A 22,875-nucleotide genomic window follows, 5' to 3' on the forward strand; every position below is an offset into this window, starting at 1 on the left:
CCATGGCTACGGAAGCCACTATAATGCCCTTCACATGGGGTAAGAAATGGTGAATCAGAAGAACTAGGCCTGAGACGACTCGTGAAGTACCACACTTGTGGTGTTATTATAACAGAACCCGAGACCGGCAGATGATGAGTTGTAGTTCGGCCCCATCGACATGATATTCTCTATACGTTTTTGTCCCCAGGCTATCCTGGCGCCATGGTCCAGCTGTCGCCGTCCAGTCCCGCGGGGGACGGGAAGCCCCATGCTGAGCGTGGTCTGGCCTCGCTGCTGTCCACGGCGCCCCCGCTCCAGGTGTACGAGACGTACATGGAGAATGGCTTCATCAGCCTGAAACACAAGATCCGCAACATTGAGAAGAAGAAGGTAGAGGCCGCCGCTGTGCCGCTGGCCGGGGCTATCGGAGCTTGTGTTTACTCGTTAATTCAAAATGGCCGCCTTGTATCCACCATCTTGGTGTTGGCCTAAATAAACCAATCAGTGCTCAGCTTTCATTGTTTTTCCCTTCTCTGAAAAATGAACCCTGCTTTGTGATTGGTTGCTATGGGCAACAGTCAATTGTTCTCATAATTGAGGCCTAGTGTCTAAGTTGTGGGGGGACGTGGTTCTTTATCTATGCATTTTTTTATTTTATGGGAGTGCAGAGACCAAAAAATAAAAAAAATTACCAAATGAAAAAATGCATTTTTTTTTTTTTTTTTTTTGTCAGGTAAAACTAGAAGATTACAGAGAACGTCTTAGAAATGGAGAGAATCTGAATCCTGATCAGCTGGTATGTGGGGTGTTTTTTTTTTTTTCTGACCATTTTTGTGTACACAGCTCCTGTGCAGACATGCGTGTCTCCATGGTAACAGACTACCACTATTTCTTACTAGTCTTTGGTTGCCATGTTCAAGGAAGGCATAAAATTGATCGTCTTCGATGTTTCTAGCAACTGTCCCTCTGACTACACTTCGGCTCCTGAGCAGGAAGTGTTATCATAGGGCCATGTTTGAGGTTTTTCTCATGGATTTCCTGTAAATCTGCAGTAAAGTCTTTGCGTGCTGGGAGTTGTAGTTTCCCCACAGCTTTGTGTTCACCGTGTCTTGCAGGAGGCCGTGGAGAAGTACGAGGAGGTTGTTCACAACCTGGATTTTGCTAAAGAGCTACAAAAAGTCTTCTCATCCCTGAGCCAAGATGTGAGTCTGAGGTCAGCGTGCTTGTTTCCTGAAATACTTTGTGCTGCTGGAGACCCACAAAACGTCTCATAACTTGGGTTTTCCCGTCTGTCCTGTGACCGCTCTTATCCCAGTTCTGATGTGTAGCTGGGGGTTTGTTACAGTGTATCAGGATCAGTACAGCTGTTCAGACTAACTACTGCTTTCCTCCCAGTTACTTAAGGCTCAGAAGAAATCCGTCAGACGGGAGCAGGTCCAGAAGACTGAGGCGGAGAAGAAGCGTCTGCGCTCGGTGCTGGAGGTCCAGTACTTGTTACAGGCGTTCTGCCAGGATCACGTCCAGCAGGACTTCAAAGATGGCGTGAACGGAGCCATGTACATCTCCTCTAAGGAGCTGGACGGTCTCTCAAAATTCGCCAAACTCGTCTGTCACAAAAGGTTTCCACACATGAGGTGAGATGGTTGGAAAAAAAAAATGATGGACTCCGGAGCTGCACTCGCTTTTTTTGCTTGGTGCATACGTTACTGATTCAGTTCTGGACTCCAGTGCTGCACTCGCTGTGCTGCAGTGTTATTGGTGTTGTCTCTTTTCAGTCTAGAAGACGAGATGGATCAGTTGTCTGTTTATCTGTGGAACCTTCTGGAAGGCAATGATAAGACGGTGGCAGGGACGAACTGTGAGTAGTCCTGGAGTTCTTGGCCTTCACTTTATGGTGGTGACTTCTGACATTGGGGAGGTAGATTGTCCCGTGCTCCATATTGACCTCCCAGGGTGTCGTACATCACAGCATCTACTCGTCATTGCCTTGTGACTTCTTCTAGTCTGAAGTCTCTTGTCTGTTGTATCCCTTAGATAAGTCCCTGAAGGACCTGGTGGCCCGGATGCTGGACTGTGGATACTTCGAAAGTGTGCCAGATCCTCCACCTGAGAAACCGGTAATCTTACCGGAGAAACCATTGAAAACTGAAACCAGCCCAGTGTCTCCAACTAAAGCAGACGATCAAGGAGTAAAGTCCAACATGGCAGGAGGTGGAGGTGACAACCGTTCTATTCACGCCGGTCAATAGCTTGTTTCTGTAGAACACTACCTATGTCTACCGGCCATGTTTGGTATGGCAGTTCGGCTCCACTGAAGTGTGTGGGTTACCTCTCAACCCCCTACAAAGGGGATGGTACTCCTGCGTGGTTGCCCAAAAAAAACTACAGCCATGTTGAGGGAGGGTGGAATTAGCAGGAACTTCAGTGTATATAGCATGGATCAAGTGGACTGCTGAGTCTCAGAGATGGGTATAAAATACCTGTGACAGTACAGATCAGGTGGAGTGATTGATCAATGTCAACTAACTTGCAGATTTTGTCCCTAGAGTCTTCTGTGGTGCATGTGAAGTCAGGCCCTCCTTCTCTCCAGGATCAAATGACAGTGAGTCGGGTAATTCAGCCACTAAGGACACCTAGGATAAGTCTATGGCCGGCTTGTTGTATTGGGCATACCTGGTACCGGCAACCTTGTGTTCTTCCTGCTGCCCTAACTGTTCTCCTGACTTCTAGCCCGCCATCAGGCATTGTGAACCAAAAATCGAGCGCTCTCCTCAAACTACTGAGATGCCGAAACCAGTGCTGGTGATGAAACCCTGGACGGGGGCCACTGCTGTGAAGCTACAAGAACAACCAAAGAGGTGGCAATCTCCATTATCGCTGTTGCCTCTGACAAAGCCCTGGGAGACTAAGAGTGTCCCTCAACCTGCAGTCCCTCAACCAAAGAAATGTGAACTGGAGGCCCCGAAGGAGGTAATCGGTTCCTGCCTGGTGCAGAGTCTGGGCATCTAGATGCCCATCCATCTAATAGCTGGGGTTTCTTAGATGTGCGGTGGTGGCACGTCGCAATTTTGACTTCATTGCCAAAAAATAGAGGGGGAGAGACTTAATGGAGTAATGGGCAAGTCTCCTAGAAGCTGGTATTTCTGAGATCTGAAACCTGGCATCCTACTGGGTCTTCTGGTGCAGGAACATGGACATGGCCTTTTAAGTGGGGCATGGTAATGCATTGGCTATTCCTTAAAGGAGAAGGCTGGGACTATTTCTTCAAGGTGAAATTAGTCTTTTGTTCCCTAGTGGGTTCAGGAACAGTTATGTTTCCTTGATAAATCAAGCTTCTGGGTGTAGGTGCCAGCGAGGCCACTTAGACCTGGTACCTCCACCAAGACTCTCCCATCTTGGACCCATGAGCTACCAGTTCTCACTTCATGAATGTTGTCTCTTGTTTTAGAGACGTGAGCGGATGCCAAAACCTCAACCGGAAGTAAAAGTTGTGACTCTACTCAAGGTGAGGGGTTTTCTTCTGCTTGTTCTCTGGAGACCTCAACCATGTGGGCCACAGTTGACTTCAGAGCAAAGAATTGACAGGTGGCACACGAGGGACACATTCATTCTATCACCTCCACATATCATTCACAATTTCGATTCTCTTACTGATTGGCACAACGTGTCCCTTTATCGCCAGGATGTGAAGATGCCCCCTGTTCCTAGTGTGCAGACTGCAGTGAAGAGGAGGGAATCCCCTGCACCGATCTCTATCGCCCATCTTTCGTCATCTGAAAACGGCACCCAGGTCTGTGTGAAATGCTACATGTACGAAAAGCCTAGAGGTGGTCTTGTTCTCTCCCCCCCCCACCTTGGGTTGCTATAATTGGGGGCACCATGGGCAAAATGGAGTGTGAACATGGCAAAAGACTTGCCAACATTACAATAAAGGGTACTGTTGTGTAGCCTTCAGGCACTGGAGGACAATGTGGATGATATTCTGGTGTTTCTGCTCCTCCAGCCTCATCGTGTGACCTCCCAACCAGCAGCTGAATTCTGCTTCTCACCAACTCTTCCGAAAGATCCTGAACTGCGTAAACAGAAACTGGAGGATCTCATTGATGAGATCAAAGGCACCTACAACTTCATGCAGGCAAGGCTAGCCTGGATAGCTACCAGACTACCCTGAGTGAGGGAAAGGATTGCTTTGGGGAACATGCTGTTCAGATACAATAGTCAAAGCCCGTGTTTTTTTCCCATAGGACTCAATGTTGGATTTTGAGTTTCCATCTCCAAGAGCAGCATCACCGGGGCTTGTGATAGAAGGTGAGTGACTCCAAAGACAACGGAAAGTGTGTGACAGTGGAGAACTTCTTGTTTACTTTTGACCTAGTGTAATGACCAGAGGTCCGAATAAGATCCAGTGAGTCACAAACCAAGACCAAGGCAGAAATCTCCAACGGTATTTACTCAAAAGCAAAATAATAAAGGTAATATGGAGAATATTAAGGCAGATGCACCCCAAAGATACACTAGCTCAGCAGCAGCTGAAATCACTGTGCCACTCCAAGGTCTCCTGAGAACTGTTTCTATAAAGACTAGTAAGAAATTTACCTAACAGAGTAACTAAAAAAACAGGAAACAAGTGTAAATTGAATGTAGTGTTATCAAGGGAGCCCCTGGAACGGCACACTGAGTATAACTTACACAACTCTAATATAAGATACACCTCTAAAGTAACCATTAAACACTCAGAGCAGAGATACCCGGGTATCTATAACTATGGTACCGTATCCTGAGATAGATTTCCTCTCAGGCAGGAATCCGCACAGGCTGCAGCCAGTCCATATCTTCAGCGCCAATAAGTTACAGCAAGCTCGTCTTGTCTTGTCGGCCGATGCCGAGCCCAAACGCCGGGGACTTAGTTAGTGGTCTCACGATGTTGTCTCTGCTTCTGTAGCTCCTAGGAATGCTTCCACGACAACCCGTCCGTCTCTGAATCAGCAGTCTGCCCAGACTTGTTTCTCCACTCAATGCACAGGGAATCCACAGCCTTCCAAATACGTATTGGGTTTTAGTAAAGTCTCAGTCTTTTCTTAGATCAAGGGTTAGCTCTTCTCCAGGAAACGTTAGCAGCAAAAGTCTCTCAAAAGCTTCTTTTCCTCCAAACACACTCGCAGTAAATCCACACAGTCTCTTTTTAAGGTATCACAGCAGCTTCTGCCTTTTCTTCCCGCCTTTTTCTCTCAGCTCTCACTTCCTTGTTTCACTTTACACACAAGACACCAGACCCCCCCCCCCCCCCCAGCACACGTTGTCTCCGGGAGTTTTGCAGGGTCTGTCCTCTGCTGCAGCAGGCAAAAACCACAGGGTCCTAGTGCCCTCTCAGTGGTACTACAGTTCACTCTCTTATACTAGTCTGACTGCTAACAACCAATAGCTTATGATCTAACTTATTACCATGTGGTTTCTTCTAGTTCCAACGGTGCCATCTGAAACCATAGAGGGTCTGAAGGATCTGATTGTACCAACTGAAAAGGTAACCATTTTTGTCATATGGCACCTCAGTATAACAACCCCTGGTTTGCTCTGTTGTAAGGCTGCATGTTCTTGGTTTTTGCCTTTGGATGGTTGGCCCATCAAGTTATTGGCCTACTGAAAGTTTATTCTTTTCAGGTTTCCACCTCACCACTCTCAACAGAACCATCAGTTGATCCAGTCTGTCCTGTTCCATCTGAACCAGAGGACCTTCCGACACCTGTCTGCTCCCCCATAAAAGTTGGTACAAACTCCTATTGGTCACTACATAAGGCTTGGCAGTGCAGGTTCATGAGCTTCCATCTATCCTTGGCAGGTTCCCATCTCACCAGCCCATAAGGTGGAGGTTCTTGTGTCAGCACCTGTGTCAGCACCTATCTATGTCCCAATTGCTCAGCTCCCTGAGGCTCTTCCAGAGAGAAGTCCGGTGAGTTTGCAGTTTTGAGATTAATGTATTAGGATCTACTGAAGATGGTGGCTTGAGGAGCTGTTCCTGGTTTCAGAAAGTTTGGCCTTCATAAGTTTCTTGTAGTTTTCCGTAGAGCTATCACCAGCTTTCTGACAAAGTTGTAGAGGCATTTCCCAAATACTTGAATTGGTGCATTGTAGTTATCTTCTGTGATCATGGGTGGTATGGTTTATGTAGCACTAGGAGGCCCCTGGTGAAGCCTTGGGATCTTCTATATGGTGTTTCATATTGATGGAATATTTTTTTTTTTTTTTGTCCTTCCAGACTCCTGTGCCTCTGCAAACCGAGCCGCTGCAGTCTCCAAAGACTCCGACCAATGTGCCACTTTTGCGGCCTAAACGGGAAGGAACCCCATTATCTGCCAGGAGCACCCCAACATCCACCCACACTTCTCCCTTCCAAGGAATGCAGGCCGTAAGTCTTGGCTGTCATGGATCAGGACCCTAAAGTCAGGAGTTCTGTGCTTCCTGTCACAACTGGGGGGAGGTATCATGCCAATCGGAGTTAAATAGCTGTAAACAGTTCACCCCCACCACTCCCAGCCATAGTAATGGGTTGAAAAGTGGGGTAAAGGACCCTCTTAAAAATGTATTGTCATGACTAGAGATGGGATTTGATTGTTAACATGTCGCACTCCTCCATCCAGGTTTTTAAAGTGAGCCCTCCCTTGCCGGCTCGTAAGGAGATAGATATTAAGGAAGAACCATTGTATCCCCTTGAGTATCAGCAGACCTACAGCACTGCGAGTACTCAGACTCTTCCTCATGGCTTACTAGACCAAAACAGTGGAGATCTGCCCTCCTTTATACCAGAGCCGCTAGTAGGTAAGCTACGGGATTGGCTTCCCCCTGTATGTGACTGGTAACCTACTGGTAGTGCAGTTAGTAACTGGTGGGCTTCGGTTTGCACTCACGAGTCTGTCCAGACAAATAAAGCTGCAGAATCGGAAGGTGTGAGATTAAGAGCTAATTTTTCCCAGAGAAACGAGTGTTCATTAGTCCCAGACCATTTCTCTGTGTCCATCTTAGGTGGTCACTATCCTGGAATCCCACCTGTGAGCAATGGAAGCATGCCGGTCTACACCTCCACCCCCAACCTCCTCCCTCGCATCCCCCAGCAGTGTATGGGCACCAGAGGTGGGATCTTAAGGGGAACCAGCCGCGGAGCCCGGCTCATGACCAACGGCTATCGCTGCCAGACAAGTTTTAAAGGCAAGTACGCTTGTATGTTGTACATGACCTCATTCTTTACCATAATTAAACTTTCATTATTTGTTTAGGGCCGGAGACCTATAGAGGAACCCAATGTCCCCCTAATGGAAGCTTTGGACATGCTCCCTGCCCTGGGAGAGACTACACAATCGCACAGTTTATACCACGGGTAAGACTACCTCCATAGGAGGATGAAAGTCTACAGCTCCTCTCCTAGTTTCCCCCTGGTCTTCATGGCTTTGGGTTAGACATCTAGAAACATTGTCTAGCCTTGTGCATGAGCCGCTGACTTTCATTGCATTCTTTAACTTGTGTTCACCATTTTAGGATGCCACCTCCCATCTGTGCCATAAGCGAGGATCTGTCGCTCCGGTCAGCCGCTCCACCTCAAGAAGTACGTACTCCGAGGAGCCTAATCGAAGTCACTGCTCAACTTTGCTGAGGCTTTGCTTGGCCCTGTATGTCGCTGGTAGACATCTTGCCGAGCTAGCCCTGAGTCAGTTTATTGGATGACTTGGGAAGCCATATCAAATTTGAGATGAAGATAGGAGCTGGCTATGCCTTCTTATAATCTATGGTTTTTCCAACAGGTTGGAGTGATTCATCCCAGCTTGGGAACCCAGAAATGGAAGAAAGCTTCAACAGTACAGACTCCGGACAGGGGGACTCGCGTAGCATGACGCCAGTAGATGTGTCCATGAGCAGCGGCCAAGCTGCCACCATACTGCCGGTCCATGTCTATCCTCTTCCTCAGCAGATGAGGGTAGCTTTCTCCTCAGCCAGAACATCTAATTTTGCTCCTGGGACACTTGACCAACCAATCGTGTTTGACCTCTTGCTCAACAATCTGGGCGATACCTTCGACTTCCAGGTCGGGCGTTTCATGTGTCCAGTTAACGGCACCTACGTGTTTATATTCCACATGTTAAAACTTGCTGTGAATGTCCCGCTGTACGTCAACTTGATGAAGAATGAGGAGGTAATGGTGTCTGCCTACGCCAACGATGGAGCTCCTGACCACGAGACTGCCAGCAACCACGCTGTCCTGCAACTTTACCAGGGTGACCAGATCTGGCTGCGGCTGCACCGAGGAGCCATTTATGGCAGCAGCTGGAAGTACTCCACTTTCTCTGGGTATTTACTGTATCAGGATTGACTAGATGTTAATTTGGACCCACTGGTGGAATGGTGGGAAGGACCAGAGACTTAAAGTTGGACCTCATGACCTGGATGCAGATCAAAGATGTTGTGACTTTGCACGGTTGATGCACAATATAAAGTTGTGATGGGTCGGTGGCATAAATAAATGATTGCAATCCAGTTGTGTGGTCTTGTGTTCCTGGTGGTGACCATGTTGCCCTATTCCATTCATAATAGAAGGGGTATATAAGGGGGAACTTTGCTGTGTAGACTGGGACAGAATCTGGAAGGGATTAAAAAAAATGAATGATTGCTATGTAGACCTATCTAGGGCTCAATGTACAGGATAGTAACACGATGTGCCGAGGAGGGTATTATGTCCCACTCCTTGGCCATGGACCATCCTTAACGCAAAAGGTGAAGTTGGACACTTTTTTTTGTTTAACTTCTCCTTCTGTACATACGTGTATTGTAATTAATGGAAACTGCTTCAACATGGCTGCCCCACTTGTGTCATAGGTTTAAAGTATGTGAACGAAAATAAACAAGTTCAGGATGATCCCAATCACATGAATATCTCATTGTGGAGGTGATGAACGTCGGGTTAGGAGTTTGGGGTTTCCTTTGCTGCCTTTCTTTTATGATACCTGTGGGAAAACAAAAATCTGATTTTAGAACTGAGAATCAGGTCTCTTCCTCTCGTTCACTTTGCTAAGAGCACTCCCCCACCCCCAGGGATCTTATCTAAAGGTCCAGTAGCTTTTGTGTGCAGGTGATGTCATTACTCAAGTTTCTCGCCTGTGATGCTCTTTACTTCTGGCCGTACTTTAACCTCCATGATTATAATAATGGTTGTCAATCTGTTACTAAAATCCATCAAATCTCACTCTGAGCAAAGTTATTAAGCTTAGTCTAAAATGTTTTATTAACTAAAACAATAAAAATATCAAACCCTTTTGGCACTTACATCTGTAGATGAGAAGTGGCACAAAGGCCAAGGAGCAGATAATGGTGACTCTTATAAAGGTGATGAAGCTTCTCTCAGTCACAATCTGCAATAAAAGCATTGAAAAAAAAATATTTGGGGAGCTCCCTGTATACAGAGATACATGATAAGATCCTGTCTGCAGTCACCACTAGGGGGAGCTCCCTGTATACAGAGATACATGATAAGATCCTGTCTGCAGCCACCACTAGGGGAGCTCCCTGTATACAGAGATACATGATGAGATCCTGTCTGCAGCCACCACTAGGGGGAGCTCCCTGTATACAGAGATACATGATAAGATCCTGTCTGCAGCCACCACTAGGGGGAGCTCCCTGTATACAGAGATACATGATAAGATCCTGTCTACAGCCACCACTAGGGGGAGCTCCCTGTATACAGAGATACATGATAAGTTCCTGTCTGCAGCCACCACTAGGGGAGCTCCCTTTATGCAGAGATACATGATAACATCCTGTCTGCAGCCACCACTAGGGGGAGCTCCCTGTATACAGAGATACATAAGTTCCTGTCTGCAGCCACCACTAGGGGGAGCTCCCTGTATACAGAGATACATGATAAGATCCTGTCTGCAGTCACCACTAGGGGGAGCTCCCTGTATACAGAGATACATGATAAGATCCTGTCTGCAGACACCACTAGGGGAGCTCCCTCTATACAGAGATACAGGATAAGTTCCTGTCTGCAGCCACCACTAGTGGGAGCTCCCTGTATACAGAGATACATGATAAGATCCTGTCTGCAGCCACCACTAGGGGAGCTCCCTGTATACAGAGATACATGATGAGATCCTGTCTGCAGCCACCACTAGGAGGAGCTCCCTGTATACAGAGATACATGATAAGATCCTGTCTGCAGTCACCACTAGGGGGAGCTCCCTGTATACAGAGATACATGATGAGATCCTGTCTGCAGCTACCACTAGGGGGAGCTCCCTGTATACAGAGATACATGATGAGATCCTGTCTGCAGCCACCACTAGGGGGAGCTCCCTGTATACAGAGATACATGATAAGATCCTGTCTGCAGCCACCACTAGGGGGAGCTCCCTGTATACAGAGATACATGATAAGATCCTGTCTGCAGTCACCACTAGGGGGAGCTCCCTGTATACAGAGATACATGATAAGATCCTGTCTGCAGCCACCACTAGGGGGAGCTCCCTGTATACAGAGATACATGATAAGATCCTGTCTGCAGTCACCACTAGGGGGAGCTCCCTGTATACAGAGATACATGATAAGATCCTGTCTGCAGTCACCACTAGGGGGAGCTCCCTGTATACAGAGATACATAAGATCCTGTCTGCAGCCACCACTAGGGGGAGCTCCCTGTATACAGAGATACATGATAAGATCCTGTCTGCAGCCACCACTAGGGGGAGCTCCCTGTATACAGAGATACATGATAAGATCCTGTCTGCAGCCACCACTAGGGGGAGCTCCCTGTATACAGAGATACATGATAAGATTCTGTCTGCAGCCACCACTAGGGGGAGCTCCCTGTATACAGAGATACATGATAAGATCCTGTCTGCAGCCACCACTAGGGGGAGCTCCCTGTATACAGAGATACATGATAAGATCCTGTCTGCAGCCACCACTAGGGGGAGCTCCCTGTATACAGAGATACATGATAAGATCCTGTCTGCAGTCACCACTAGGGGGAGCTCCCTGTATACAGAGATACATGATAAGATCCTGTCTGCAGCCACCACTAGGGGGAGCTCCCTGTATACAGAGATACATGATAAAATCCTGTCTGCAGCCACCACTAGGGGGAGCTCCCTGTATACAGAGATACATGATAAAATCCTGTCTGCAGTCACCACTAGGGGGAGCTCCCTGTATACAGAGATACATGATAAGATCCTGTCTGCAGCCACCACTAGGGGGAGCTCCCTGTATACAGAGATACATGATAAGATCCTGTCTACAGCCACCACTAGGGGCAGCTCCCTGTATACAGAGATACATGATAAGATCCTGTCTGCAGCCACCACTAGGGGGAGCTCCCTGTATACAGAGAATACATTTAACTCTGTAACACAACAGTATAGGCTAAACTTCCACTAGTGGTGGCTGCTGGCAGAAATTTACTACATAGTACATTTACTACAGAGTATTTGAAGCTCATGAGTTAGAAAAATAATGTCCTGGCATTAACCAGCACAGAATTGTGGATCGAATAAAATAAACAAAATGTCTGTTCGCTTTTTTTTTTTTTTCTCAGAAGAGCACTTACTGGAAACACCTTGCTTGTCATTACAGCTGTTTCACAGGGTGTTGTGGTCTTCTCCTCTGTAGGAGGTGTAGGTTCCTATGGAAGGAGAACAGAGAACTTGCTGGATTCCCCTTTCGCCAAACTGAGTCTTGTTTACACGTTACCTGTTATGTCCTCTCTGTATGGCCCTGTCGGGTCTCCTCACTCACTCTGTATGATGCTGTCGGGTCTCCTCACTATTTCTGTATTGTATGGCCCTGTCGGGTCTCTTCACTCACTCTATATGGCCCTGTCGGATCTCCTTACTCTGTATGATGCTGTTGTTTCGCCTCACTCATTCTGTATGGCCCTGTCGGGTCTCCTCACTCACTCCGTATGGCCCTGTCGGGTCTCCTCACTCACTCCGTATGGCCCTGTCGGGTCTCCTCACTCACTCCGTATGGCCCTGTCGGGTCTCCTCACTCATTCTGTATGGCCCTGTCGGGTCTCCTCACTCATTCTGTATGGCCCTGTCGGGTCTCCTCACTCACTCCGTATGGCCCTGTCGGGTCTCCTCACTCACTCCGTATGGCCCTGTCGGGTCTCCTCACTCACTCCGTATGGCCCTGTCGGGTCTCCTCACTCATTCTGTATGGCCCTGTCGGGTCTCCTCACTCACTCCGTATGGCCCTGTCGGGTCTCCTCACTCACTCCGTATGGCCCTGTCGGGTCTCCTCACTCACTCCGTATGGCCCTGTCGGGTCTCCTCACTCACTCCGTATGGCCCTGTCGGGTCACCTCACTTTTTGTATGGCCTTGTCGGATCTCCTTACTCTGTATGGCCCTTTCGGGTCTCCTCACCTGGTTCTCTTATGCGAATACTATGGCTATTTACTATATGGACATATTATTTAGACCCTATATGATGATACTATTAGACAATAGCAATAATGACAGGGTAATGTCTCATCCGATGTTTCGCTACGTAATCACAGGACCTACAGGAATCAATTGACTTGCACTAATTACACAGGTCTGCAAGAGTAAAATTGTTAAAGTAAGATGTGTTGTTTTTTTTATAGACTTTTGATCACTTAACTCAGTAAAAATATCGATTAAAATTCCATCACATACCGTTTTTTTTTTTTTTTTCACAAACCCTGACTCCATTGGTTTTTTTCTTACACTGAACTTTGACCCCTTCTTGTGACTTTTGGTGTCATTAAGATTGGTTAGAAATTAATGGATACTGTGCTGTGATTGGCTGCTGTGGGCAGAGATCTTTTTAACAGTGTGGTGGTGTCCATAGCATCCAATCGGAGAATATCTTAAGTTTACCTCAGCAGTGTAAGAAATGAAAGCTGTGATTGGTTGTTATGGGCAGAAAAGACTGTTTTGTTTTATTAGTCCACAGTTCATAAGTGTGATGTCCAGAGCAACCAATCAGAGCACAGCTTTCACTTTACCTCAGCAGTCTAAGAACTGAAAGCTGCACCGTGATTGGTTGCTATGGGGAGCAAAGGCAGATTTAATTTTATTCATAAGAGTGTGGCGGCGCTGCTTACCACGATTCCGTTCAGTATTTAGTGGTTGTGGTGGATTAATCAAAATGGCTACAAGGGGCTGTCGTTAATCATCCCAACAACTTTTCCTACATTTGCAGTTGTTTTGTAGTGAAGAAACATGATGGGTTTCGTTAGAAACGTACATTATGGGGTACTGTGGTGCAAAACTAGGTGATCAGGACAAGTCGTCGGCACTACATGTGTTTCTGAATGTGTAGACGAACTACAACAGTGGTCTAAAGCAGGGGTCCCCAACTCCAGTCCTCAAGGCCCACCAACATGTCATGTTTTCAGGATTTCCTTAGTCTTGCCCAGGTAATAATTGCATCACCTGTGCAATGCAAAGGAAATCCTGAAAACATGACCTGTTGGTGGGCCTTGAGGACTGGAGTTGGGGACCCCTGGTCTAAAGAGAAGGAAGCTTTTGTTTTGGCGTGCCGATGATCCGGAGGGAAGCGGGCACTCATAGTGATTGCTGCTACTTTTAGAAGTGGAAGGATTCACACTGAAAAATAAGAAGGAAATTATATACCCGGACCTCTCATCAGCGAGTCGCCCGGTGCCTCACGGTCCAGGAATACCTGTCACTTCACCTTCGGAGAAACTTGAAGGTTCACGCGATTCAGAACATGAAGAGCAGGATTCTGACCAAGACTTTCATGCTAGTCCAACGAGCCTCAGATTTTTTATTTTTTTTTACAGCTGTAATTGAATTAGTCTGGGACTTGGACTTTCCTTAATATTCTGTTGAACTTTTAGGCTCTAGACCAGAGGTCCCCAATGTATCTGACCTTGAGAGCCACATTCATCTCTGAGAGAGGGTCGCGAGCCACATCCAGCCTTGAGAGAGGGTCGCAAGCCACATTCAGTTCCCAACCCCCTCACAATAGTGGTAACCAAAGCCCCCATTATAGACATAATGGTAACCAAATCTTTTCCACAAAAATCACTCCAAAGCAGTATACTTAGACCCAGGGGTTCCCATAATACCCCCCATTCAATATTCTCCTATAAAGCACTCCCAAGACACTGCCACATCCAGATTCAAACACCTCCTCTGACAGGTGGTATCATCTTGTCTCCAGCGTACTATACTTAAATTATCTCAAAACACCTAAGGGTACCGTCACACTATACGATTTACCTACGATCACGACCAGCGATATGACCTGGCCGTGATCGTAGGTAAATCGTAGTGTTGTCGCTGGGGAGCTGTCACACAGACAGCTCTCCAGCGACCAACGATGCCAAGGTCCCTGGGTAACCAGGGTAAACATCGGGTAACTAAGCGCAGGGCCGCGCTTAGTTACCCGATGTTTACCCTGGTTACAAGCGTTAAACTAAAAAAAAAAAAAAACAGCACATACTTACATTCTGGTGTCCGTCAGGTCCCTTGCAGTCTGCTTCCCGCACTCAGTGACTGCCGGCCGTAAAGTGAAAGTGAAAGCACAGCCGCTGTGCTCTGCTTTCACTTTACGGCCGGCAGTCACAGTGCGGGAAGCAGACGGAAAGGGACCTGACGGACACCGGAATGTAAGTATGTGCTGTTTGGTTTTTTTTAGTTTAACGCTTGTAACCAGGGTAAACATCGGGTAACTAAGCGCGGCCCTGCGCTTAGTTACCCGATGTTTACCCTGGTTACAAGCGAACGCATCGCTGGATCGCATCGCTAGATCGCTAGATCGGTGTCACACACACCGATCTAGCGATGACAGCGGGAGATCCAGCGATGAAAGAAAGTTCTAAACGATCTGCTACGACGTACGATTCTCAGCAGGATCCCTGATCGCTGCTGCGTGTCAGACACAGCGATATCGTAACGATATCGCTGGAACGTCACGAATCGTACCGTCGTAGCGATTGAAATGTTATAGTGTGACGGTACCCTAAGACCAGTAGATGTGCATCCAGATCTGCTCTTCTGTGGAGGGCTGCTCACAAAATTCACAGTTTTCAGATATGCTCTTCATACCTGTTTGCTAGACCTGGAGCTAATGCACCCACATGGCAGACAGCCTCGAGCCACAATTCATGGGCCTGCGAGCCACATGTGGCTCCCGAGGTACAGGTTTCCCCTGCTCTAGATTAAAGAAAAAGAACCTATTTTTCATGGTCCAGAAGAAGAGAATAGGAATTCCTTCCATACTTTTCTCAAGATGGTGCTTTAGTGTATAGCAGTGATGTTCCTGGGCTGATGGAAAATTTTTACATTGAGTACAATGTGGCCAAGTACTTAATCCGAAAAAATGTCTGAAAGCTGCTACTGCACAATAGCAGTAAGTGTGCGTCAGTGCCTGCATCGCATTCTGTGCACTCGGTGGAAGGCTATGAGACCGTAGACTTTATTCTCGAGAAACTTAACTACAAGAATCAAGGATGGTCAATATAAAAATTCTCTCTTTGCTCTGTCGGCAGCAAGAAGAATACACAAAGTACCCAAGCATATGGTGTGAATGGAACAGCCGGGATAGGACTCCTCACTGGAGCCAAAAAAAGTTGGCCAACGAGAACATCTTTGCAACCTGGACTCGAGAACATAGCTGCAGAACGTTTAGTTGATCCTACTAAAGTTTTTCTGCCACCACTTCACATTAAGCTTGGAATGAACAAGCATTTTGTAAAAGTTCTAACGAATGAAGGAGAGACTTTTAGGTACCTGTGTACCAAATTTAAGGAACTGTCCGAAGCAAAATTGAAGGAAGGCATTTTTGTAGGTCAGGATATACACGCAAACTCATGTGTTCGAAACAAAAAAATGAAAGCTGTTGAGAAAAAGGCAAAAGGTTTGGGATTTTTTTTAAGAAGTTGTGAAGAAATTTCTAGGTAAGAACAAAGATCCAAAATTTAGGCCATCATGGAGAACATGCTGAAACATTTCAAAGCCTTGGGTTGTCTGATGAATTTGAAGTTAAATTTTTTACATTCCTATGTGGATGACTGTCCTGAAAACCTTGGTGCTGTTAGTGAAGAGCAAGGAGAAAGATTTCATCAAGATGTTAAGAGGATGGAACGACAATACCAAGGTGACACCGCTGCTGCCTCACCAACACCGGAGCTACTGCCTCACCAACACCGGAGCTACCGCCTCACCAACACCGGAGCTCCTGCAACCCTCAACCTACTGTCTCCTTCCCCATAATCCTGTAGAATGTAAGCCCGCAAGGGCAGGGTCCTCGCCCCTCTGTATCAGTCTGTCATTGTTAGTTTGTTTACTGTATGTGATATTTGTAACTTGTATGTAACCCCTTCTCATGTACAGCACCATGGAATCAATGGTGCTATATAAATAAATAATAATAATAATAATAATAAGGTAGATGGATTGTGAACATGATGGGGGACTACTGTTGGATACTAAATAGAGAAGATGCGCAGGCCTTCTGTAAGAGAAAAGGGATCAAGAGAAAAGGAAAAGGCGCAGGAAATAATTTACAACAAAGTTGTAGAATGAATGTTCAATACATTTTTATGTATAAAATATTGTGTACATTTTTGGCTACAATAAATATTTTTCTTGTTCATCTCAATTGTACATACGGTAATTTCACACTCGTTTTGTGCAAAAAACTACGTAATGGTTAAAAGCAGAAGTTTTTTTTTATATCAAGCCATAAAAAAAAACATACGAATCAGCCATTTGATTTCAAACAACTTTCATAAACCCAAATTTTGCATACCTGTGTTATTGGCAATTAATTCACTGCCACCTTGGGTTTTGAGGGGTTGTTGGTTGTAACTAGAGATGGGCGAACTTGAACAGAAAAGTTTGGGGCCTGTACCGAGCACCTACTGTTCGGGCATGGACTCCAAACACGGACTTCACCGTGAAGTCCGTGTTGCTGTTCGGGTTTGACAGCGCCGAACACAGGGTGTGTCTCACGCTGACTTGTGCATGACAGAGCGACAAACACTGCCTCTGATCAGCGGTAAAATCATTACCACCCGACAGACAGCCATGGTTGACACGCTAACAAATGACAGCGTGAGCCTGCAGCTGTGATCAGAGGTAAAAAGTTTACCTCTGGCCACTGGCGTCGGCTGTCTTTTATTTTCAATTAAAACCCCCCACATTTTTCCTTTTTTATTTAAAAATAACAAACACAGTTATACTCACCTAACGCACATTTCACTGAAGCCAACGTCACCTGTAAAAAAAACAAACAAAACAAAAATAAAACCCAACCACCTCCCTCTCCTGTCCGTCGTTTTGTCCCACGCCGCAATCCATGTCTGAGGATAAACAGTTTACAACCTGGACAGTGCCAAAATGAAACCATCCAGGCTAAGAACCACTGATGAATAAGCTGCTGCGAGATAAGTCTCAGTGACCAGCGGTGACGTCATCAAGGTTACCAATGGTGACTTAGGCTGCGTTCCCAGCCAGACCCCTGAACTGCGATGACCTCGGTGAGATCACTGCGAGCACAGTGAGAAAAAGTCTTACGGTACAGCGCTATGGTCAGAGAGTTCTCCGGGAGAAATGAGACTTTTTCTCACTGTGCTTCTGGTGATCTCATTTGTTTTATTACAGGAGACGAGGGCTTCAATTAAATGGTCATTAGGTGAGTATAACTGTGTTTGTTATTTTTAAATAAAAAAAGAAAAGTGTGGTTTTTTTATTTCAAATAAAAGACTTTCTGTGTTTTTAATTGTCATACAACTATAAGATTAGTAATGGATAGGTGTCTCATAGACGCCTCTCCATTACTAAGCCATTGGCTTGATGTCACCAAACAATACAAGGGTGACGTCAACCCCACAAATATGAAACTCACCGCAAAGAGCCAGAATTGGAGCATCTAATAGATGTGCCTCTTCTGGGCGGCTGCTGGCTCCTATTTTTAGACTGGGGAGGACAATATCCATGGCCCCATACCAACCTGAGAATATCAGCCCCCAGCTGTCTGCTTTAAGGAACCCATGACATTTTTTTAAATTATGGATGGTAGCAGTATGATATTACCGCTGATCAGAGACAGTGTTTGCCGCGATGTCATGCACGTGGTAAACATTGGAAGTTCGGGCCACCAAACTTTATTTTAACTGTTCTGCTGAAGCCGCTGGACCAGAACATCCAGGGGTCCGCCCATCTCTAGTCGCAACCACACACATTTTCTGGAAAGTTTAAGAAATAAAATACAAGAACTTAGAATTTTATATAAATGATGCAAGAAGACAAAAGAACGAATAGGGCAGCACGGTGGCGCAGTGGTTAGCACAGCAGCGCTGGAGTCCTGGGTTCTAATCCCACCCAGGACAACATCTGCAAAGAGTTTGTATGTTCTCCCTGTGTTTGCGTGGGTTTCCTCCGGGTTCTCCGGTTTCCTCCCACATTCCAAAGACATACTGATAGGGAAATTAGATTGTGAGACCCAACGGGGACAGTGATAATAATGTGTGCGGGAAATGTTAGCGCTATATAAAAATAAAGATTATTATTATTATTATTACAGCCACAATGTCTCTCCTCACAAAGAAAGGCCGATACCTCAGTTTCTGAAGGAATCACTTTAGGGTGAGACATTTCAGGTTCTAGAGGAACAAAGACCAAAGCAACCCGAGGACCATTCATATCATCATCTTCATGATCAGCTTCTTCTTCCACATGCTCTGGTCCCAAAATAAAATACATGTGGAAATGTTCATTACTAATTTCAATATAATTGTCAGCTATGTACAAGAATATAACTACTATAATACTGCCCCTATGTACAAGAATATAACTACTATAATACTGCCCCTATGTACAAGAATATAACTACTATAATACTGTTCCTATATAATAGAATGTAACTACTATAATACTGCTCCTATATACAAGAATGTAACTACTATAATACTGCCCCTATGTACAAGAATATAACTACTATAATACTGCCCCTATGTACAAGAATATAACTACTATAATACTGCTCCTATGTACAAGAATATAACTACTATAATACTGCCCCATATGTACAAGAATATAACTACTATAATACTGCCCCCTATGTACAAGAATATAACTACTATAATACTGCCCCTATGTACAAGAATATAACTACTATAATACTGTTCCTATATACAAGAATATAACTACTATAATACTGCTCCTATATACAAGAATGTAACTACTATAATACTGCTCCTATATACAAGAATGTAACTACTATAATACTGCCCCTATGTACAAGAATATAACTACCATAATACTGCCCCTATGTACAAGAATATAACTACTATAATACTGCCCCTATGTACAAGAATACAACTACTATAATACTGCCCCTATGTACAAGAATATAACTACTATAATACTGTTCCTATATACAAGAATGTAACTACTATAATACTGCCCCTATGTACAAGAATGTAACTACTATAATACTGCCCCTATGTACAAGAATATAACTACTATAATACTGCCCCTATGTACAAGAATATAACTACTATAATACTGCCCCTATGTACAAGAATACAACTACTATAATACTGCTCCTATGTACAAGAATATAACTACTATAATACTGCTCCTATGTACAAGAATATAACTACTATAATACTGCCCCTATGTACAAGAATATATCTACTATAATACTGCCCCTATGTACAAGAATATAACTACTATAATACTGTTCCTATATAATAGAATGTAACTACTATAATACTGCTCCTATATACAAGAATGTAACTACTATAATACTGCTCCTATGTACAAGAATATAACTACTATAATACTGCTCCTATGTACAAGAATATAACTACTATAATACTGCCCCTATGTACAAGAATATAACTACTATAATACTGTTCCTATATAATAGAATGTAACTACTATAATACTGCTCCTATATACAAGAATGTAACTACTATAATACTGCCCCTATGTACAAGAATATAACTACTATAATACTGCCCCTATGTACAAGAATATAACTACTATAATACTGCTCCTATGTACAAGAATATAACTACTATAATACTGCCCCATATGTACAAGAATATAACTACTATAATACTGCCCCCTATGTACAAGAATATAACTACTATAATACTGCCCCTATGTACAAGAATATAACTACTATAATACTGTTCCTATATACAAGAATATAACTACTATAATACTGCTCCTATATACAAGAATGTAACTACTATAATACTGCTCCTATATACAAGAATGTAACTACTATAATACTGCCCCTATGTACAAGAATATAACTACCATAATACTGCCCCTATGTACAAGAATATAACTACTATAATACTGCCCCTATGTACAAGAATACAACTACTATAATACTGCCCCTATGTACAAGAATATAACTACTATAATACTGTTCCTATATACAAGAATGTAACTACTATAATACTGCTCCTATATACAAGAATGTAACTACTATAATACTGCCCCTATGTACAAGAATATAACTACTATAATACTGCCCCTATGTACAAGAATATAACTACTATAATACTGCCCCTATGTACAAGAATACAACTACTATAATACTGCCACAATGTACAAGAATATAACTACTATAATACTGCCCTTATGTACAAGAATATAACTACTATAATACTGCCCCTATGTACAAGAATACAACTACTATAATACTGCCCCTATGTACAAGAATACAACTACTATAATACTGCCCCTATGTACAAGAATGTAACTACTATAATACTGCCCCTATGTACAAGAATATAACTACTATAATACTGCCCCTATGTACAAGAATATAACTACTATAATACTGCCCCTATGTACAAGAATACAACTACTATAATACTGCTCCTATGTACAAGAATATAACTACTATAATACTGCTCCTATATACAAGAATGTAACTACTATAATACTGCCCCTATGTACAAGAATACAACTACTATAATACTGCTCCTATGTACAAGAATATAACTACTATAATACTGCTCCTATATACAAGAATATAACTACTATAATACTGCTCCTATGTACAAGAATATAACTACTATAATACTGCCCCTATGTACAAGAATATAACTACTATAATACTGCCCCTATGTACAAGAATACAACTACTATAATACTGCTCCTATGTACAAGAATATAACTACTATAATACTGCTCCTATATACAAGAATGTAACTACTATAATACTGCCCCTATGTACAAGAATATAACTACTATAATACTGCTCCTATGTACAAGAATATAACTACTATAATACTGCCCATATGTACAGGAATATAACTACTATAATACTGCTCCTATGTACAAGAATATAACTACTATAATACTGCTCCTATGTACAAGAATATAACTACTATAATACTGCCCATATGTACAGGAATATAACTACTATAATACTGCTCCTATGTACAGGAATATAACTACTATAATACTGCTCCTATGAACAAGAATATAACTACTATAATATTGCTCCTATGTACAAGAATATAACTACTATAATACTGCTCCTATGTACAAGAATATAACTACTATAATACTGCTCCTATGTACAAGAATATAACTACTATAATACTGCCCATATGTACAGGAATATAACTACTATAATACTGCCCATATGTACAGGAATATAACTACTATAATACTGCTCCTATGTACAAGAATATAACTACTATAATACTGCTCCTATGTACAAGAATATAACTACTATAATACTGCCCCTATGTACAGGAATATAACTACTATAATACTGCCCCTATGTACAAGAATATAACTACTATAATACTGCTCCTATGTACAAGAATATAACTACTATAATACTGCCCCTATGTACAAGAATATAACTACTATAATACTGCCCCTATGTACAAGAATATAACTACTATAATACTGCCCATATGTACAGGAATATAACTACTATAATACTGCCCCTATGTACAAGAATATAACTACTATAATACTGCTCCTATGTACAAGAATATAACTACTATAATACTGCCCCCTATGTACAAGAATATAACTACTATAATACTGCCCCTATGTACAAGAATATAACTACTATAATACTGCTCTTATGTACAGAATATAACTACTATAATACTGCCCATATGTACAAGAATATAACTACTATAATACTGCCCCCTATGTACAAGAATATAACTACTATAATACTGCTCTTATGTACAGAATATAACTACTATAATACTGCCCATATGTACAAGAATATAACTACTATAATACTGCCCCCTATGTACAAGAATATAACTACTATAATACTGCTCTTATGTACAGAATATAACTACTATAATACTGCCCATATGTACAAGATATGTGAATGATCATGTGTTTTTACCTGTATTCACATTTATGTTGCGCTTTATGTCATTGAATAGCCCGGGGATCTCCACTCGGCAGCAGTACGCCCCTGCATCCTCCTCCGTCGCCCCGATGATAGAGAGGGTCACGTCCCCCTGTTCTATATTCCCCAATATCTGGTATTTGGCGGATTTTCTCCAGGTCACTTTGTCACCATCGGTGTTGATGATCACATTATTACACCCAAACATTGGGCAGAGTCCTCGCCCCCAGCAGACGCTGTTCGTCCCCCTGTGTACCGTATACGTGCAGGGGAGCCTCATAATACCGCCATATGTCTGTACCTTGTCTGATCCTACGAAATCTGTGGAAAAACTCCGCTATTGAATGGTTTCTGGATAAATTGGATTGGAAACATTTTTGAACTCCGTATTAGGGGAAGCATAAGGGATACAAGGCTGCATGATGCAGTCCTACCTGGGTGAAGCAGGAGGATCAGTCCAACAGTGAGGAGGTCCTGGTGCACCATAGTCTGC

General features: G+C 43.8%; 2 protein-coding genes across 2 annotated transcripts; one reads left to right on the plus strand and one right to left on the minus strand.

Annotated features, from left to right (window-relative positions):
* Positions 1–196: 196 nt before the first annotated feature.
* Positions 197–8,501, plus strand: CAPRIN2 (caprin family member 2). Its single transcript, XM_069762255.1, has 21 exons — positions 197–372; positions 716–778; positions 1,098–1,184; positions 1,378–1,616; positions 1,758–1,840; positions 2,017–2,199; positions 2,529–2,584; positions 2,713–2,952; positions 3,431–3,487; positions 3,665–3,772; positions 3,986–4,117; positions 4,227–4,290; positions 5,442–5,503; positions 5,641–5,742; positions 5,819–5,929; positions 6,236–6,385; positions 6,618–6,795; positions 7,000–7,182; positions 7,251–7,351; positions 7,510–7,576; positions 7,773–8,501. The coding sequence occupies exons 1-21, from the start codon at positions 205–207 to the stop codon at positions 8,336–8,338; spliced, it is 3,000 nt and encodes a 999-aa protein (XP_069618356.1). The 5' UTR covers positions 197–204; the 3' UTR covers positions 8,339–8,501.
* Positions 8,502–8,835: 334 nt separating this feature from the next.
* On the minus strand, positions 8,836–22,875 carry LOC138674410 (hepatitis A virus cellular receptor 1 homolog). The gene is made up of 6 exons (XM_069762257.1): positions 22,817–22,875; positions 22,377–22,703; positions 18,584–18,705; positions 11,573–11,647; positions 9,290–9,374; positions 8,836–8,969 (listed from the first exon to the last, which is right to left on the minus strand). Exons 1-6 carry the CDS (start codon positions 22,866–22,868, stop codon positions 8,836–8,838), a joined length of 795 nt encoding a protein of 264 aa, XP_069618358.1. The 5' UTR covers positions 22,869–22,875.

Source organism: Ranitomeya imitator, chromosome 4 (genome assembly GCF_032444005.1).
Source record: "Ranitomeya imitator isolate aRanImi1 chromosome 4, aRanImi1.pri, whole genome shotgun sequence".
In the NCBI taxonomy this organism is placed as follows: Eukaryota; Metazoa; Chordata; class Amphibia; order Anura; family Dendrobatidae; genus Ranitomeya; species Ranitomeya imitator.

Excerpts from the sequence above, each read along its gene's own strand:
- CAPRIN2 (XM_069762255.1), top strand. The coding sequence starts at position 205 with ATGGTCCAGCTGTCGCCGTCCAGTCCCGCGGGGGACGGGAAGCCCCAT. Across the intron at positions 2,585-2,712 it reads CTCTCCAGGATCAAATGACA|CCCGCCATCAGGCATTGTGA; the intron begins GTGAGTCGGGTA and ends CCTGACTTCTAG. Across the intron at positions 7,183-7,250 it reads CTGCCAGACAAGTTTTAAAG|GGCCGGAGACCTATAGAGGA; the intron begins GCAAGTACGCTT and ends TTATTTGTTTAG.
- LOC138674410 (XM_069762257.1), bottom strand. The coding sequence starts at position 22,868 with ATGGTGCACCAGGACCTCCTCACTGTTGGACTGATCCTCCTGCTTCAC. Across the intron at positions 22,704-22,816 it reads GATCCTCCTGCTTCACCCAG|ATTTCGTAGGATCAGACAAG; the intron begins GTAGGACTGCAT and ends GTTTTTCCACAG. Across the intron at positions 11,648-18,583 it reads TGATTCCTTCAGAAACTGAG|GAACCTACACCTCCTACAGA; the intron begins GTATCGGCCTTT and ends CTCCTTCCATAG.